The sequence below is a fragment of the Chiloscyllium plagiosum genome, chromosome 10 (assembly GCF_004010195.1).
Source record: "Chiloscyllium plagiosum isolate BGI_BamShark_2017 chromosome 10, ASM401019v2, whole genome shotgun sequence".
Lineage (NCBI taxonomy): Eukaryota > Metazoa > Chordata > Chondrichthyes > Orectolobiformes > Hemiscylliidae > Chiloscyllium > Chiloscyllium plagiosum.
Window position 1 is genome coordinate 48,132,228 of NC_057719.1, and position 20,391 is coordinate 48,152,618.

At 39.6% G+C, this 20,391-nt stretch overlaps 1 protein-coding gene across 7 annotated transcripts in view; it reads left to right on the forward strand.

Annotated features, from left to right (window-relative positions):
- ktn1 (kinectin 1) overlaps positions 1–18,775 on the forward strand; it is a 141,252-nt gene extending 122,477 nt beyond the window's left edge. For 6 of the 7 annotated variants that reach the window (XM_043697723.1, XM_043697722.1, XM_043697726.1 and 3 more), the window contains 9 exons: positions 1,228–1,317; positions 1,409–1,501; positions 1,965–2,036; positions 4,674–4,757; positions 4,994–5,077; positions 8,243–8,326; positions 11,641–11,733; positions 15,571–15,705; positions 17,873–18,775. In XM_043697723.1, the coding sequence (XP_043553658.1) occupies positions 1,228–1,317; positions 1,409–1,501; positions 1,965–2,036; positions 4,674–4,757; positions 4,994–5,077; positions 8,243–8,326; positions 11,641–11,733; positions 15,571–15,705; positions 17,873–17,908 (771 nt within the window). In that variant the 3' untranslated portion in view covers positions 17,909–18,775. Of the gene's footprint in view, positions 1–1,227; positions 1,318–1,408; positions 1,502–1,964; positions 2,037–4,673; positions 4,758–4,993; positions 5,078–8,242; positions 8,327–8,630; positions 8,728–11,640; positions 11,734–15,570; positions 15,706–17,872 lie in introns of those variants that run through there. The other variant, XM_043697728.1, reaches the window with a different exon arrangement.
- Positions 18,776–20,391: the final 1,616 nt, after the last annotated feature.

Consider the following 20,391-nt stretch of genomic DNA (forward strand, 5'->3'; position numbering starts at 1 on the left):
AATTTCCAGCTCGGCGAACAGAACCACAGCAACGAGCACCCGAGCTACAAAACTTCTCACAAACTTTGAATATTGACATTATTTTCCAGTTAATCACTTCTTTGTGAAATATGAACCTCTTGAAAAGCTTAGATGCTTTGCTTTTGATAATGCCTATCCAGCTCGGCGAACAGAACCACAGCAACGAGCACCCGAGCTACAAAACTTCTCACAAACTTTGAATATTGACATTATTTTCCAGTTAATCACTTCTTTGTGAAATATGAACCTCTTGAAAAGCTTAGATGCTTTGCTTTTGATAATGCCTATGACTTTGTTATTGTACTCAGGTTTGTTGTTTTGGGGCATCAAAACCTGGAGAGAAATTGGTTACATTTCAAAATAAACTTCCCCAGGACAAGTAAACCATTTGCCCTGGTGGGAAATCTAATAGTTGATGTGGGATTGGGAAGTTGAATGCCAATTATTGTCAAATTAGTTTTGCTTTGTTTTCATGGTTTATTGCTTATATTTGACCTTAATTAACCTTAGACAGCGTAATCCCATATTCCATCAGTAATCGTTTCCCTTCATTAGTTAACGGCTTTTTTTAAACAAAACCGTGCTTAGTTGCAGTGTTAACTATTGAATTGCAGCCAGAAGATGAAGCTAGCGATAGCTTCTTTCTCACTTGCCACTGTCTCCTTTAGGAAATAAAGCTGTAACACTGGAGGTTCGCAATCTCGTTTCCCTGTTGCTCCTTGCTATCACCTGTGCATAATGGGTGCTGTCTCAGCCTTTCTGACTGGGTCTGTTTGTTCAGCATTCACATTTGAATGATCTTTTGTTTCATTAGCTAAATGTTTGAGAAGGCTGAAGTCATTATATTTTAACATACCTGTATTCTCTGCACTGACTTTTAAATGACATTCTCTCCCAGAATGTTCATGATCTCTTTTCATGTTTTTAATTGATTGAAAGTACGTGTTGACGTGTCTTCGTCACAGTCTTGGAGAAATTTCTCCTGAGCCATCTGTATCTTTTCACTGTTACAACACTTAAAACACAGTTTTGATCAAGCCTTTACCCCCCCCCCCCCCCCCAACCCACATTTAATTTGTCTACCTTTGGCTCAGTGTATGTTTGTGCTCGCATGTGTAGGAAGCACTGAAAAGTGTTTGTGTATGACAGCTGTGTGTAAGTTATTGAAGTTATTGAACATAACTTCCGGTTATGTTCAAAATCTAGGTCATAGAACACAAAGAAAAGGAAGGCGAGGAGATGCATGCAATGTTGCAGTTAGAGTGTGAAAAGTACAAGACAGTACTTGCTGAAACGGTACGTTTTTTATAATTGATTTTCCGAGCAGAGTTTATTCTTACTTTTTTTGTGGAAAACAAAATCAAGTTCTTAATGATATTATCCATAGGAAGGAATTTTACAGAGGTTGCAAAGCAGTGTTGAAGAGGAGGAAGGTAAATGGAAATTGAAATTGGAAGAATCGCAGAAGGCATTGATACAGGTATTGGGCTTTTGCAATGGTGTGCTTTGTTTATTTGTTGCCGATGAGAAAACTTGGCCAGATTGTTCATAATTAGTTACGCACAGTCTCATCCAAGAGGAAACATCAGTGCTGTACGTTCTAAAATTCAAAATCTGTTTTGGAATTTGGTTTTCTTGTGTTTCAGACCTGCTAAGTACAAGATGAAATGCTTTGGCTGCAAGTCTCATTTTAACAATGTTTCATTGTTTACTATCAAATGATTATTTGTGCAATTTTCGTTAGAATTACAGGAAAATAGAGTTGATTTTAGAAACACATTGAGTATTTGAAAAACAAAACAATGACTTACAATGCTTTTGTATATCTGTATGTGAAGTTTACTTTTCAATTATGTAATTGAAGGAACTCTGAAGAGATTGTTTAGACACTGCTATAAAAGACAGTGTGTATACAATCTATCATGCTCATTTTTATATTCCAGATGCAGTCAACAGTTTGCACATTGGAACAAGAGTTGGAAATGGTGAAGCATGAGAAAACAGAGGCTGAAAGAGTAGGTGAATCATTTTGATACAAGAAATAAAATTGGTTTTCATGTTATTTGGTATATGGAGGTATTTTTATCAGTGCTCTTGTATTGTATAAAATATTGAGGGTGGAAGATGGTCAGGGGTTTACTTGAGACAGGATCATCAAAGTTGGCAGTGAATGAGCAGTTGAGAAAATCCTCTAAAGTATCGCACTTAATGGCACATTCAGGTGACCAGGGGAAACGAGAGCTTGTGCAGTACAGTGGTAATATCCCACTCAGCAGGAGGCTGGATTGAAATCTCACCTACTCCCAGAGATCTATAATGACTTCCCTGAACAGGCTGATTTAAAAATATCTATTCCAGGGATCATGGACGAGAAGGCTCAGGTTCATGTCCCACCTGCCCTGGGTCCGCCATTGCATGTCAGGTCAGGTTAATTAAAAGTTAACTATAGAAATCCAACAGCATTTGCAGTTGTTGTTACAAAAACATTTTAGGGAAACTTATTGAAGAAATAAGGGATATAGAGATGTCAGAAATGACCTTTTTTGAGACTAATTGGGCACGGAGAGACATGTATCGGGTAGCAAAGTGGTTGCTAGAATTTGGCTAGGAGCCTTGCATTTGGAGACTGATAGGAAGCAGCAAACTGTGCAGAGGAGAAGACAAAAACAACTTGGAAATTGAAATCACTGAATTAGAAGTTGCCTATTGTTGAGGCAGAAAGTATGTTAGAGAAATTTAATAGGTGGTGTGGATGTTAATGGGAGAGAATGAAGATTTTGAAGAGTGTGGAAATAAATTAGGTGTTGCAAGAAAAGGGAACACAGTAATAAAGGAGACTAAGATGTTTGGTGATGGCCCAAGTTTGGTGTGATTACTTTGTACAAGTCTAGTCTTACGTGTATATTAATTTGGAAGTTCAACAAAGTTGGTTAAAGCCTTTACTACTTTAAGGTAGCAGCACTGATGAGCTGTTTGTGTGATGGGAGAACATAATTTCGTTGTGACTTTATCAAAAGAGGGCTTAACGTAATGGCTGACGAGTACATGGCAGTTTGGTTTGGTAGGAGATGACAGCATGATGATTACCCCACCAATTTAACCATCCAAAGCCCCAGGCTAATGTTCTGTCGGCACTGGTTCAGATGTCATTGTAGCAGCTTGTTTAAATTCTATTAATTTTACAAATCTCATATTGAAACATAGTCTTAGTACTGTGTTGATGAAGCTATTGTTGTTTTTTAAAAAAAAAAATCTATATGGTTCACCAATATATCATTTCGAGAAATCTACCATCCTTGTCTGGACTCCCTACATATGAGTCCAGACTGTCAACAATGTAGTTGAGTCTTAAATGTCCTCTGAAACTCCTTGCAGGCCACTCTATTTGAAGACATCAACAAATGCTGGTCTTGCCAATGTTGCCTTTGTCTAATAAAAGAATTTTGTAAAAAATTTGATTGACTTGAGCATAGTCCCTTTTTAAAACTGACTTGAGCATTCTGTTTTTACTTCCGATTTCCAGCAGAGTATTTTGCTTTTACGACTCTTGCAACAATCCAGTGCAGAATAAGGAGTCCCTGTTAGGAGATTGTTCTTATGAAACAGAGTTAAATGTATTTGAGTTTGGATTGAGGTATATGATAAAGTGAGGACTGCAGATGCTGGAGAGTCAGAGTTCAAGTGTGGTGCTGGAAAAGCACAGCAGATTAGGCAGCATCTGAAGAGCAGGGGAGTCAATGTTTTGGTCATAAGCCCTTCAGGCATGTTTGGGGGTGGGGGGGAGGGAAAAGAGTGCTGGGAGACCTCTCCAACCCCCCCCAAATTCCTGGCGAAGGGTTTATGCCTGAAATGTCGACTCCCCTGCTCCTCAGATGCTGCCTGACCTGCTGTGCTTTTCCCCAGGCCAAACTTTTAGACTTTGAGGTAAATGGTGTTTGCAGGCATGATGAGCCAAATCGCTGCCTTCTGCATTGTAACACATCTGTGATTGTGATCAATCTAAAAGACTTGGGCTGAATTTACTTTTCCAGTTTCTGTATCTTTTGTGTCTTTGAGCCGCGGGATAGACCAGGATATTGGGGGGTTAATGGGGTGGCAGAAAGGTATTATGGATGAAATGGCCTCAGTCTGTGCCATGAATCACTTTTTAAGTAGTGTCATTATCAGAATAATCCTGATTTCATTGATAATTTGACCACCTATTGGGCCAAATAAGGTCTGAGCAGTTTGATCTCAACATTTAATTCTTTTGTTATTAATTTTCTTGTTAAAAGAGAAGCCATTTTCAGTAATTAAAATAACTATTCTGCAGTGGATTGTTGCAAGAGTCATAAAAGCAAAGTACTCTGCTGGAAATCTGTTTTAAAAGCAGAATGTTGGAGAAACTCGGCCCTGGTAGCATTTTGTGGAAAGAGAAACAAAATGTTTTGAGTCTGATTCTTTAGATCTGTAGAGTCTTATCAAATTCAAAACATTTACTCTTTTTTGCTTTGCACAGATGCTGCCGGGTCTGAGTTTCAACAGCATTTTCTATTTTTAGTTGCTACAAATTATTTGGTATCGATCAGACCCTATTATTAAATCAAGTATACAGCTCTAAAATCTGTCTACGTTATTAATGCATGTTCATCTGAACTATTATCCTTTTCCAGCTTAGAAAACAAAATAATCACCTTGCATCTGAGTTGGAAAAGGTGGAATCAGAGAGAGCAACTTGTGTAACTGAAGTCAGAGAAGTATGTCTTTTTTCTTAACAATCCTAAATGTTATGATTTTTACAAAGTTGTGGAGCATAACAGATTGCGAAGTGCAAAGCGCATGTGACCTGCTGGATTAGGATTTTTAAACAAGTTCTTTAAAAGTTGTATCAAACACAGCAATTAACTTTTTAATAATTTTGTCAGCCTAATTTTAAATCTTTATGTAACAGACCCAAGAACAGTTTAAACTGGATTTTTAAATTTAATTTCAGCTCAAAGTTCTGTTGACCGAATTACAGAAAAAGCTTGATGATTCTTGTGCTGAAGCAATAAAGCAGAATGAAGAACTAAGTTTGGTAAGAAATTCCTTGAAGTTGGTTTTTATACTGTTCCAAAAGATGCGTATTAAATTTTATGCCAGCTCATCATACGTGGTGTCCTGTACCCATCTCCCTCATAAATCAGTGACCAATGCCTTTAAACTATTTCTAAGTACTGAAGCAAACTCGGTTCACAATTCTTGATCAGCTTTATCCCATTAAACCGCGACATCTGTTAAATCTTAAATAGAAGCAAACTCCACATCTCTAATGTTTGCGGAGTTAATCTTCTGGATATAATACAATAGATTACAATAGAACTGTACAGCACAGCACAGGCCCTTTGACCCTCTGTTATGCCGGCCTTTTATCCTACTCTAAGATCAGACTGACCTGACTTCCATGTGCCTATTCAAGAATTGCTTAAAGGTTTCGAATGTATCTGACTTTACTACCACTGCTGGTAGTGCATTCCTTGCACCCACCACTCTGTGTCAAGAACCTACCTCTGACATCTCCCATAACCTTCCTAAAATTAAAATTAGGCCCTTATGTGATAGACATTTCTGCCATGGGTAAAAGTCTCTGGCTATCCACTATCTATGCGCCTCAACATCTTGTACACCTCTATTAAGTCACCTCTTATCCTCTGCTCAGTAAGAAAAGAACTAGCTCCCTCAATCTTTCTTCAGAAGACATGCCCTCCAGTCCAGGCAGCATCCTGGTAAATCTCCTCTGCACCCTTTCTAAAGCTTCCTCTAATGAGGTGACGAGGACGGAACACAATATTCCAAGAGTGGTCTAATCGGGGCTGTTTAGAGCTGCAGCACAACTTTGCATCTCTTAAACTCAACTCACCTGCTAATGAAAGCCAACACACTATTCGCCTTCTTAACAACCCTATCAACTTGGGTGGCGACTATGAGGGACCTATGGGCATGGAGTCCAAGATCCCTCCATTCTCCCACACTGCCAAAAATCCTGCCTTTAACCTGCCTGTATTCTGCATTCAAATTTGACCTTCCAAAGTGATTGACTTCACACTTTTCTAGGTTGAACTCTAGTCTGCCATTTATTAGCCCAGTTCTGCATCTTGTAAATGTCCTATTGCAACCTACAACAGTCTTCCACGCTATCCACCACTCCACCAATCTTCGTGTCATCGGCAAACTTGCTAACACACCCTTTGACTTCCTCATAAGTCATTTATAAAAATCGCAAAGAGCAGAGATCCCATAATCTATCCGTGTGGAACACCACCAGTCACCGAGCTCCAGGCTGAATACTTTCTATCTACCACCACCCTCTGTCTTCTATGGGCCAGCCAATTCTGTATCCAGACAGACAGGTTTCCCTGATTCCCATGCCGCCTCATTTTCTGGACGAGCCTCCCATGGGGACCCTTATCAAATGCCTTGCTAAAATCCATGTGTGCCACGTCCACTGCATACTTTTCAATGTGTTTTGTCACATCCTCAAAGAGTTCAATAAGGTTTGTGAGGCATGACCTTCCCCTCGCAAACTAAGTTTCTGGGACAAACAAATTCTAAGGACAATAAAAATTCAGTTTCCTGTTTTATTTGTAACTTTCCACAATTATGATAAAAATATCTGCTGCTAAATGATGCTTTCCTGTTTGCCATTGCCTGCTTTGTTGAGCTACTTGCAGCATTCTCTACAAGTAATGCACATAAACAAGGTGCAATGCAATGTTTGAGCAAAATTCAAGTTTTTGTTTTGATGTAAAAGATGAGAATTCAGAATTTTTACAGTGAACTGGAATTTGGCAATCAATTTGAGGCATGTTGGTGAAAACTAAGTGCTGGAGAAACTCAGCAAGTCTGGCAGTGTCTGTGGAGAGTGCACAGTTAATGTTTAAAGTCCAATATGACATTTTCAGAATGAGAGCTTTTTCACTACTTTTTATATTTTCGCATCACTACTATCCACAGTACTTGGCTTTTACTTAAAGAATGGTCTGGTTTGAAAGCAAAGATTTTTAGGTTACCCAGAATTTGAATTGCACAAGTTGCATTTGCTGATGACTTAAAACTTTTTTTTGTCGAATGTGGCATTAATAAATTCAATAGGCTGGTAGCATTTATTTATGTATTACATAATTGCTGGATGCAGGTTTGCTTACTGAACTGAAAGGTTCATTTCCTGACCTTTCGTCGCCCTACTAGGTAATATCTTCAGTGGGCCTCCGGGCAAAGCACTGTTGATAATTCCTGCGGTTTGCTTACTGAACTGAAAGGTTCATTTCCTGACCTTTCGTCACCCTACTAGGTAATATCTTCAGTGGGCCTCCGGGCGAAGCACTGTTGATAATTCCTGCTTTCTATTTCTCTGTTTGGGTTTCTTTGGGTTAGTGGTGTCATTTCCTGGGGTGGCATCATTTCCTGTTCTCTTTCTCATGGGGTGGTAGATGGGTCTAACTCGATGTTCCAACTGGAACTCTATCAACAAACGCATAGAGTTAGACCCCATCTACTAGGCCTTGAGAAAAAGAACAGGAAATGAAGCAACCCCAGGAAAAGACACCACCACCAACCCAAAGAAACCCAAAAATATAAATAGAAAGCAGGAATTAATAACAGTGCTTCACCTGGAGGCACACTGAAGATGTTATTTAATAGGTGATGAAACTTCTGGAAATGAATCTTCCAGCTCAGCAAGCAAACCTACATCCAGAACCTCAACTTGAGCTATAAATCTTCTCAAAACTCGCGATTGTATAATTGCTTCTGTTGGATGTCTTCTTAAACTTGCCCTTATTGGTGGCTTAGTCTGTTCCAGGTCTTGCAAGTCCACTTGGGTTTTGATCTTGTAATTATCTTGCAAGTCCACTTGGGTTTTGATCTGTATTAGGCCAGTACAGGAGGATAACAGTTGTTTTTTTTTATCTTTGGTTACTGTGGTGAACATAGACATTGTTTCCACCATTGGTTTTTAATAGTTCCTGTTTGAGGTACCTAAGTGGAATATCATGACAAGACTGGGTTTATTTCATGGTTTCCCTGAATAATAAACATTAATTGTTAACGGTCACCCAAGTAGGACCATACTACTTGGAAGTACTGAACGTTGCTGGATAGCCACAAACTTTTCTTTAGCAATGAATTAATGTCTTCAGGAGGGTTGAGGAGAAAACTTAGCAGAAAATGTAACCAAATTAAATTATTTTCTTTTTATTTACAGCTTAAAACTCAGTTAAGTGAAACATTAACAAAACTGAAGATTGAGCAGAATGAGACACAGAATGTGGTTTCCAGTCTTTATAAGGTAAGTGCTTTGTTGCATCAAGGACTTTGCAAGGTATATATAGTAAAGACCAACCTCCCTATGTTGATCAAATTCCAAGTAATTTTGTTGACTCTACCCAAATGTTTGCTCTATGACTACTGCGTCTCAACATGTAATCATATGTGCCTCAACATATCTTGAAAGCAAGCTGTGCCATTTAAATAAGAGAAAATACCAAACAGTTCAGCCTTTTAAAAGGTATGATTTGACAAATGGGGAAATCATTCTCAACTTGTTAGAACCTTGGTTCGACCAGACTTGAATTCTGGTCTCCGTATTACAGAAATCAGAGATTCTGGCGATGTTGCAAAAATGAAGGCAAGTGTCCCATATGCTTTCTCAACTACCTCAACAACCTTTCCTGCTGCTTTCGAGGATCTATGGACATGCGCTTTCTAGGTTTGTACCATTCGACGTGTGTTCCCTTGACCTATTAGTCTTCCCAAAATGCGTCATCTTGTTTCCAAGATTTCATTCCATTTGCCACTATTCAGTCCATCTGACTAGCCTGTCTATGTCATCTTGTAGTTTAAGGCTTTCCTCCTTGTTAGTAGCCATACCACAAATTTTCATGTCATCTGCGTACTTATTTATCACATCTAAGTTCAAATCTAAATCATTGATGTACACAACAAACAGCAAGGGACCCAGCACAGAAATCTGTGGTACACAGGCTTCTAGTCACAAAAACATCCTTCAACCATTATCACAAAACAACCCAAAGAATTGCAGATGCTGAAAATCAGAAATTGCTGGAAAATCTCAGCAGTTCTGGCAGTATCTTTGGAGAGAAATCAGTTAATGTCAGGAACAGTGATCCTTTCTCAACTGAAGAAGGGTCACTCGACATGGAACATGAACTGCTAATACTCATCCCTTTTGATTCTGAACAAATTAGTATATCACTGTCTCTTTCCCTGGTTTCTATACCTACATCATACTTCTCTATTGTGACTACAGGGTCCTTCTCAGGATGGAAGCCTTTGACGAGTAGTGTTCCACAAGAGTCGGTGTTGGGACTGCAACTTTTCACTTTATACATTTAATGATCTGGCTAAGTTGGCAGAAGATACCAAGGTAGTGGCAAGGCAGGTAGTATTTGGAAGGCTGCACGAAGATTTCAAGCCAAGATTAGAGTGGTGCTGGTAAAGCATAGCATGGTCAGGCAGCATCTGAGCAGAAAAATTGGCATTTTGGGCAAAAGCCCTTCATCAGAAATGCAAGAAGATTTAGACAGGTAAGGAGAGTAGAAAAGTAGGAGGCTGGAAGAACGTAGCAAGCTAGGCAGCATCAGGAAGTGGAGAACTCAACATTTCAGGTATAACTCTTTCAGGACAAAACATGAACTTCTCCACCTCCTGATGCTGCCTGGCTTACTGTGTTCTTCCAGCCTCCTGCTTGTCTACTTTTGATTCCAGCGTCTGCAAACTAGGTTGGGAGAGTGGGTAAAAAAGTGACCGTTGAAATACAGCGTGGGAAAGTGTGAGGTCATGTATTTTGGTAGGAGCAATAGAGGCATGGATTATTTTCTAAATGGGGAGAAAATTCAGAAATTGTAAGTGCAACGGGACTTGGGAGTCCTAGTTCAAGTTTCTCTTACAGGTTGACTCAGTAGTTAGGAAGGCAAATATAATGTTGGCATCTATTTTGAGAGAACTAGAATATAAAAGCAGGAATGTACTCCTGAGGCTTTAAGGCTCTGATCAGACCACATTCAGAGTATTGTGAGCAATTTTGGGCCCCAAACCTTGGGGAAAAATGTATTGGTCCTGGAGCATGTCCAGGGGAGGTTCACAAGAATGATCCCAGGAATAAAAGGCTTGACATATGAGGATTGTTTGAAGACTCTGGGTCTATACGTGATGGAGTTTGGAAGACGAGGGGAGAATCTGATTAAAACTTTCAGAGTACTGAACGGCCTGGTTAGAGTGGATTGTGGGAAGATTTTTCCATTTGCAGGAGAGACGTGGACCCGAGGGCACAGCCTTGGAGTAAAGGGCAGATCTTTTAGAAGGGAGATAAGGAGAAACTTCTTTAGCCAGAGAGTGGAATTCATTGCCAGAGAGGGCTGTGCAGGTCAGATCATTCTGTACATTTAAAACCGAGATAGATAAGTTCTTGATTGCTAAGGGGTTCAAAGATTATGGGAGAAAGCCAGAAAATGGGGTTGAACAACCTACTGGCCGTGATTGAATGGCGGAGCAGACTTGAAGTGCCGACTGGCCTAATATCTGCTCATATGTCTTATGGGTACAAAGTACTCATTTAAAACTTCAACTGTACGTCCTGACTCAACACACAGATTGCCACTGTGGTCCTCAATGGGCCCTATTCTTTCTCTGGTTGTTCTCTTGTGCCAAATATACATATAAAACACCTTTCAATTTCCTTTAAATTACCTGCCAGCACTTGTTTCCATGTCGCCTTTCTATAGTCATCCAGGTTATCCACTGTTTTGGCACTCTGTATTACCATGTTTTTTTTCTTCAACATTTGGGGTTCTGTGGACTTGTTGCAATCTTCACCTTTACAGGGACATGACCTTGCACTCACTATTAATCCTTCTAAATAATTTTAATTGCTCTGTGGATTTTCCTACAAGTCGCTGTTCCCAAGCCACTTTAGCCAGATCCTGTGCTGATCGTTAGTTTTCCCCATCAAATCAGGACCTTTTTATTTCCAGTCCATCTTTGACGTTCTTCATTATTGCCTTAAATCATCTGGTTACTGTCACTGAAATCGTAAACCATACCTGTCAATTGCCTGGCTTTGTTTCCCTAAAATTAGCTCCAGCACTGCCCTCCCTCTCTTGTAGGACCTTCTGCATACTGGCTTAAAATGCTCTTCTGGATGCATTTTAAAAATTGACCTGACTGACCTGACTGACCTGACTGACCTGACTGACCTGACATCGTAAACCATACCTGTCAATTGCCTGGCTTTGTTTCCCTAAAATTAGCTCCAGCACTGCCCTCCCTCTCTTGTAGGACCTTCTCATACTGGCTTAAAATGCTCTTCTGGATGCATTTTAAAAATTGACTGACTGACCTGACTGACCTGACTGACCTGACTGACCTGACTGACCTGACTGACCTGACTGACCTGACTGACTAATAAGTTGAAATCCTCTATTACTACATTCGCAGACCTGTAATAGATCATGAAAGTTAACGTGTAATCTTAACTGTTGAATGTTCACATTGTTACTGCCTCTTGTCCTTTTTAAATTATTTTCAAAAATGGAAAAATATTGACTACGTTTTTTAATATTATTTATTGTTTTTGTTTCACAGGCTCAAGAATGTTTGAATGGTATTCAGGCAGAAATTGCAAGAACAGAGAGCGATGACAATGCCTTAGCTAATAGTGACATTTCAGAAGTGAAGGTGTGTTTTTGTTTTGTTTTTAGAAAAAACATTGAATGACACTTGGTTAATATCCTGGATAAATGGCGTCAAAATGATCAGAGTTTTGTTTTCAAGTCAGTACTGTTGCTAAAGCTAATAACTAAATAGTGAAGTTGGCCCTACTTAAAATTTTAAAAAAATGAAACATTAATCTTGTGAAAATGACCAATGCTGGTGATCACAGCTCGTCAGAGAGAGAGAGCAAGCTTAACATTTCAAGTCTAGATGACTCCTTAGAGCTGAAGTGTGGAGAGGCCAGTATTTTATGCTGTAGTGTGGGGATGGTGGGTGTAGGCTGCTTGTAGAGAAAAGATGTTGAAAGGTCAGATTATGTGACCAGAATGTGAGAACAGCAAAACGATAGTTGTGTCTCTTACTGGACTTGAAAGCACAGACTGTAGGATGGCTGGGGAGGGGAGAGAGGACATAAGCTGAAAGCAAGAGAAGAAATGGTTCACAATTTGAAGGCATTGAACTCAATATTAAGTCCATTGCCGAGTCTGAAGGAGAGATGTTGTTCTTCCAGTTTGTGCTGTGGTTCACTGGAGCACTGCAGCATGCTGAGGACAGACAGATGAGCATGCAAGCAGGACGCTTAAAATGACTGGCCACCGGGAAGGTCGGGGTTCCCACTCCGGTTTCTCCAATGTAGAGTAGGCCACATTGGTTGTAGTGAATATAGTATACAAGATTGGAGGAGGTGTGGGTGATTGTTTGGATATGGTTGAGGGTGCTGTCAATTAGGTGGGTGGGAAACCACGGTCATGGAAGAAGCAAGCTATGTCAGCAGTGCTGCTTTAGAAGGTGACAGCATCCAAACAGATGAGATGGAGGCAAAGAAACTGGGAGAATGAGTTGGATTGCTTGCAGGTCATGGAGGTGTGATGTGTTTCTGCCCTTGCCCCTTTCCCAACATTTTCAACAGTGTGATTGGGTTACCCTTGTCTTCACTTTTCATCCCACCAGCTTCCACGTTCAAAGGATTTTCTGCACCTTTTCAGACAACTCTAGCAGAATGCCACCACCAAGCACCCCTTTCTCCCACTTCCCCCATCTGCATTTTGCAGGGATCATTCGCTCCAGGACACCCTAGTCTATTCCGCAACCACAAACACTACCCCCCTCTCTCTGTGGCTCCTTCCCATATAACTACAGAAGGTGCAACACCTGCCCCTTCACCACCTCCCTGCTCATCATCCATGGACCTGAATAGTCTTTCCAGGTGAAGTAGCGTTTCACCTGTACCTCCGTCAATCTTGTGTATTCACTGCATCCAATGTGGCCTACTCTACATTTGCGGAACACCTCTCGTCTGTGTGCAAGCATGACCCCAACCTTAGTGGCTGGTCATTTTAATACAGCAACCTGCTCGCGTGCCAATGTCTGTCCTCTACATACTGCCGTGTTCCAGTGAATCACAGTGCAAACTGGTGACATTTTATACCTTCTGGACTTAATATTGAGTTCAATACCTTAAAATTGTGAACCATTTCTTCCCTTCCTTTTATCATGTCCTCTCTCCCATCCCAAATCATCCGAGTGTCTCTTTCCAAGTCTGGCAGGAGACACATCATTGCTACTTAATCTGAACTATCAACATGTTTCCTCTGCGAACACCCTTCATCTCTCTTTTTCCACCCCCCCAAAAAAAACTATAGCATAAACACTATCCTTTCCACACTTCACTTCAGCTCTGAAGAGTCATCTAGACTCTAAATGTTAGCTTGCTCTCTTCGTGAATGCTGTCTAACCTGTGATCTCCAGCATTTGTTTTCAGTACAGATTCCAGCATCTGTGGTAACTTGCTCCTGTAATCTTGTGAAAGTTTTGTTGACTACTTCTCACATCATACCATATTTTGTCTGTCTAATTTTTGCTTTGAACAGGCATTCCACTGTTATCTTTTATGGACATTACCTGTATTTTTTGTCAGGAATTCTTTGGCCTTGATTCTACATTGACATCAGTGCTGTTTTATTCTTTGAAAGCAATCATATTCAAGTTTAATTTTACAATCATCCAATAAACCTGATGATTTAACAATCTTGTCCAGTGACCTGTGCAGAAAATGTCTTTAACAGTGAACCTGTATAAAAGTTTTGATTATTCATTTGCTATCATTGTCCTTAGTGAATTGTTATTTGGATTTGATCTTTAGATAAGTGTAAGCAGGCATAATGGTGTTAACAATATAAGCAAGGTAAAGATGCACAGAAAATGCAATGTAAAATGTATATATTTGTGTAATAACTTAAATGGATATTTAGTCAGAGATGTACAGCACGGAAACAGACCGTTCGGTCCAACCCGTCCATGCAGACCAGATATCCTAACCCAATCTAGTCCCACCTGCCAGCACCTGGCCCATATCCCTCCAAACCCTTCCCATTCATATACCCATCCAAATGCATTTTAAACATTTTCCTGGTTAACATCAAGTATTTTTGGTGAGCAGTCCTTCTGTGCATATTGTTTGGAATACGAATACTTAGAATGATGTACGACTTGAAATTTCAAGATCACATAACTAGTTCTTTTTAAGTCTTATTTTTCTTTAGAAGAAAACATTTTTGACCATAAGGTGTAGGAGCAAAACTAGGCCACTGGGCCCATTAAGTCTGCTCCACCATTCAGTCACTGGCTGATATGTTTCTCAACCGTGTTCTCCTACCTTCTACTCGTGACTCTTGATTTCAATTCAAATCCTGAACCTATCTATCTCTGTCTTAAGTACACTCATTGATGTAACCTAAAGAGTCTTCTGTGGTAATGAGTTCCTCAAATTAATCACCCTCTGGCTGAAGTAATTTCTCCTCCTCTCAGTCCTAAAGGGTCCCCCTTCACTTTGAGCCCATCCTTTTGCCTTTGGGTCCTTGATTCTTCGACTAGTGGAAATGCCCACTCTATCCATGTCCACTCTATCCAGGCATCTCCCTATTATTCCAATCTTAAAGCGATCACTAAAGTTACAAAGAGTTGCCATTTGGTTGGGAATGGTTTAACTAAATCAATGTCCATGAGGCACACAGCAAAAACATGCCTGTGTAAGCTAGCTGCTTGTCTACCACTTTTGCTGGAGATTGGTTAGATCAACTGGTTTGCTGCATAAAATCTTTGAAGAAATCTTCTGTGTGCCTTTTTATATGAACTTGAGTTTGGACAGAGAAATTGGTATGAAAATGTTTGGAATACTATTCAAAACTATTGGTGTTATGATGCAGGGTACTTGGTGATAAAAGAACACACAACATTTCTGATTATAAGTAGCAGATATTTTAAATTTAGTGGGACATTAATAATTGCTAACCTGAAGCTTAGGTACTGGGTGTCACTCTTAGCATTTGTATCGTGTCCATTTTACTTTGCTGGAATAAAGGTATTTTTACTCTTACAGAATGAGAATATCTTAGTTTTAGATTAGATTAGATTACTTAGTGTGGAAACAGGTCCTTCGGCCCAACAAGTCCACACCGACCCTCCGAAGAGCAATCCACCCAGACCCATTCCCTGACATTTCCCCCTTCACCTAACACTATGGGCAATTTAGTATGGCCAATTCACCTAACCTGCACATTTTTGGACTGTGGGAGGAAACCGGAGCACCCGGAGGAAACCCACGCAGACACTGGGAGAATGTGCAAACTCCACACAGTCAGTCGCCTGAGATGGGAATTGAACTCAGGACTTTGGTACTGTGAGGCAGCAGTGCTAACTGCTGTGCCACCGTGCCGCCCTAGTTAACCAGGGATGTTTGATTTGAAATTATAGCGAATTATACTTTAACTTTTCCTAATTATTACTTTTTCTGTGGAACAGTTAGATGTCAAGGAAACCTCTTTGGATCTTGATCAGAATATAATTCAACTTCAGCAACTACTAAAATCTCTGATTCTTCAGCTCTCAAAAGGACGGGAAAATTCTCAACATGTTACTTTACAGCTTGATCAAAAGGTACAAAAATGAATATTAAATTCTTCCTTCAAGTGGATTTGGTCTCCGTGTCCTGACTTGATGTCTACATTTCTGTACAATTGTCACTAGATTTTTAACATTGTATGGAGGGAGGTAGGTTGTCAGTTTTACAACATGGAAAGAGGCCCTTCAGGCTTTTATGTCCACTTAGTTATCAAATACCTATCTATTTTATTCCTGTTTTTTCCAGCACTTTCCCCAAGGCCTTGTATGTTGTGCTGTCTCAAGTGCTGATTTATTTTTGGGATGTTTGAACTGGAAGACATGAGGGGAGCAAAAGAAAGAGGGTTTTCCATACTTGAGAAGAAATATTAAGATTGTGACCTTAAGATTGTCTTCCAATATTGCTTGAAAGCATTCAATATGTTTAATTTCACTGTCAGTCCATATTTTATAGTTGACTGATCAGAGTGCACAGTTTTGTGCAGAGAGACCAATAATTGCATGGAAAGGGCAACCGAATGGCATACCTAGTTTGACAGGCTGTTTCATTTGAATGTATTTGGGGCAGTCTGTAAATCAGTATGTTGAAAAACTGACCAGGGCAAAGCTATTTTAGATCCAATACTGTTCTGAAAAAGTAAATAGCTACGAAAAATGGTTCTCTAGGCAAGTGCCATTATATTTCATTGTACTAGAATGTGATGCTAGTCCAAGTCAAAGATCTTCTGCTTTAAACAAAATCAGCTTAGTAGGAATGAAGGGCCAGCTAACTAAAGTTGATGGGAATGCTCTTATCTGTCAGTGCATATTTTAATCTATGGTGCATTTTTAAAGGAAGAATTCTCGGGCATGTTTTCCTTGGACTGAAAATTTCATGGGAAAACTGTTCCATCAGTGGCTGACTAGAATAGCTGAGAATAGTTTTAAATTATAGGAAGATACTTTTTAGGCAGCATTCTAATGACTAAAACTGGAGATTGTTGATTTCTAAAAGCTCACACAAAAGATGGCTAAGAAATTTGTGCGGGTGGTGGGTTCAGACAGTTGACAGTAAATGAGACAAGGAAGTGACAGTGATGTTAAACAAAGACTGTCTTCCCAGTAGAAGAGATGAAAACTGTACCAGAAATAGTACAGAACCAAGGACCCAGTGAGTGAGGAAATTAATTGTGTATATATAAAAAAACTATTGGAGAAAGTAATTGAACTGAAAGCCAACCATATCCCTGAACTTGATGCCATGCTTCGAAAGATTTTGAGATGGTGACAGATAGTGGATACACTGGTTTTATCTCTAGTAATTCCCAAGATCCTAATGGTCCCTGTGGACTTGAAAGTAGCAAGTATCTTGCGGGTCAATTTATAGACCAACCTGACGTCAATGTTAGGGAAACATAAGTGGTAATGGACCACACATTGGGACAGATTTTGGATGTTTGTGTCAGATAGTGAATTGTGCTGGCTGAGAACTCCTGATGCTTGTGTATGCCAAATGAGAGCTCAAACACATGCATTTGCACCCGAATGTCCCAATACGTGTCAGTATGTTTTGGGAGAGGGAGAGTAGTCTCTTTAGAATTCCCAGATGATCTGCATGATACTGGATGTTTGGGAAAAAATGGACCCTCTGAGGCAGGCTCTGTGATCTCTTATCTGAAGTGCAAAAACCTTGGATATTTTGCTAATTGACCAGGAACTTGGCTCACCTATGGGATCGAGAACTTTTTTTTAAAAAAAAAGCTCAGTGGAGATAGGATTCTTTGACCTCTAATCTTGCAAGTGAATTCACTGGTAAAATTCCTCTGTTGACCAATCTTCTGTACTGGTAGACTGTGGTCTTGTTGGCGCAAGTCTTTCAACCCTACCTCCAATTGCACCTGTCACCAAAAACTGGTCATACATGGTTTACACATGTCAAACTCTGAGCCTGGATATGAGCAAGTCCCAATATGACAGAAGTATGCACATTCCATTTTGGGTAAACCTGTCTGGGTTTCTTTGTGACTTGATTAAAAATTTTAATTATGGTGATGGACTTCTGCACCTCTATCCCAAAATATTGGAGATAAATGTTTTGACATTTCACCTCAATGAAGTCATGGGTTGAATTTTCTGCTCTGATGTCATGTGAAAATCCCAGATTTCTTCTCTAACTTCCATGCAGCAGGGACTGCTAAGATTGTATTTTCATTTTTTTTTTTAGGTGACTGGGGTGCTGAAGGAAGGAGACTCTGTTTGAAGATGGTGCTGTGGTTTGCACCTTGATTTGCCAAATTAAAGCCTTATTTATGTTTCTTGCCCTTCTTAATTGAGACACTGAATAGAGCTTTACTTTTGTGTTTTTTTTAAATGTTGGATTAAACTACTGATTCAAAAATATTGTAGGCAGCTTGAGAGTTTTTAGTTTTCTAAAATGTTGTATCTAGTCTTTACATTCCTAAATGCAAATAAATTCTTTACATTTTTTTGCTAAATGCCTATGTTGGCTACTGGCAAATATAATTTGGGCAAAACCAGGAGCTAAAAATAAATCTAGCAGCAAATTTGCTTTTGGGGTTAAATTAAGATTTCAGGGTTAGCTGCTAACTTTCAGCATTACACACTCCTCATGTTGCTAACATAGAAAATCTGAAGAATGTTGTAATAGTGAACCTAAATAAAGGGATGCTTGTTTCTCAGCCAAAAGTTCAACTGCAGTGTGGTCAGATGAAATGTTAATGTAGATAGCAGTCTGCCAGTTGATTTCTATACATGTCCCTTTTATGGGGGTCAAATGCTGTTGAATAATCAGCAATAAATGGTGAATGTTCAGTTACTGCTAATTTAACAGTGCAAACTCTTTCTGTTAAGTGGGCTTATCATACAGTCGACCTGTGGTGCATTGGAGGCATTTGTGGCTGCATACCCAAGCTGCTAGTTTTTAAAAAAATGGTTTATAGATGGGAAGAAAGAAGGTTAAACAGTTCAAATTAATGCTGCTTTGATATTTTACTGTTTTCTTTAAGATAAAATTGAAATCAAGGAGCTGCCATTTTAATAAAGTTATAAACTGTAAATAAGGCCTGTGTAAAAATGAGGGAAAAATAAAATCTCCTTTGCATCTTAATTTTCTATGACATGATCAGTTTGTTTTTTAGTGCAGTGAGGAACTTTATCAACTCTGGGTTTCAGCAATAGGATTGGGAAATAAATATACTGAGATTAGATTCCCTACAGTATGGAAACAGGCCCTTCAGCCCAACAAGTCCACACTGGCCCTCCGAAGATAAACCCACCCAGACCCATTTCTCTCTGACTAATGCATCTAACACAATGGGCAATTTAGCATGGTCAATTCACCTGACCTGCACATCTTTGGACTATGGGAGGAAACTGGAGCACCCGGAGGAAACCCACGCAGACGCTGAGAGAATGTGCAAACTCCACATCCGAGGCTGGAATTAGACCTGGGTCCCTGGCGCTGTGACACAGCAGTGCTAACCACTGAGCCACCGTGCCCCCCTCCCCGTACTGTGATATACTATCACGGTATCTCAACAGATGTTGCCGCTGTGGATTTCTTTGACTTGGTAGACTGGGATTTATGAGCAAAGTGTCCCAAATGTTAATCTGCACAGCAGTGAAAAGTTGGAGGAGTCTGGGGCAAGGAGGGTACATAACTGGGATACGATGCCATACAAGTGAATGAAACATTTTGCACCAGCTGCACATTTTTTGGAGTACTGCGTGACTGAACAGTGCTTGGTATTTCAAAGCAACAATGAACGTCGTTAGTTCTGTTTTCTGATGAACTTTTTAAAATGAAAAATTGTTAATCCAGTATTGGCTTACTGCCATTTTCCAGCTGGCTTGAATAATGAATGAGCTTTACAGTCAGTGTAAATTCAAATGCTCTCTGAATAGACTACAATTCTTTGGAAACTCTATGGTAACATACTCATTAAATAAGAAACCCAACATGATTTAAAAAAAAACTCAGTTGGCAAAATATTGGAGACAAAATTAGAAAAATAAGTGAACTTTTTAAAAACAAAAAGCCCTTGAAAGAAAACATTGCCATGAAATGGGCAAATACTTTTTGATCCTCAAATAGCAAAAATCTGTCTTGGAGACAAGATTCTGCTTTCCTCTGACAAATGTTTCTTGATCTGTTTTGGATCTCCTATACAGAAAGGATCCATTTGAAGGGTTTGAAATGGGCAGGTCTATCTTTGATTTTTACGAAGCTGAATGGAATTCTCATCCTCCTTACTGTTATGGATGTTGGTCAAGTTCCATTCCATTTGCTGCTTCTGTAAATTTATGCATCTTGTGTTCCAATACTTCCCAATATTGAATTTATACCATGTAATTTGGTCTGTGACTGTACTCCACGAGCAAGATATCTCTGCCATTGATGCTTAGTTTGTTCCACATTCTCAGAGCAAACAAACTTCACTTCATCTTGCTCAAGTATTGGATGTTAATAATTCGCCAAGTGTTTGAAAGTTGAACTCATGTCAATTCTCTTTTTAAACAAAATAGTTCAAGGTAACTCATTCATCTATGAAGAAATTAATGACCAGCACCTTCCATGGTCTGGGGTTGGTTGTGGGTAGTTGTGTAAATTTTGGTTCCAGAAACTCAAACAGAAGATTATTCACAAAGTTGCATTGCAGTTTTATCGAAAATAAATGGAGGGAAGCATGTTGTTCGTGTTTTAATCTATTTTAAAAATAACTT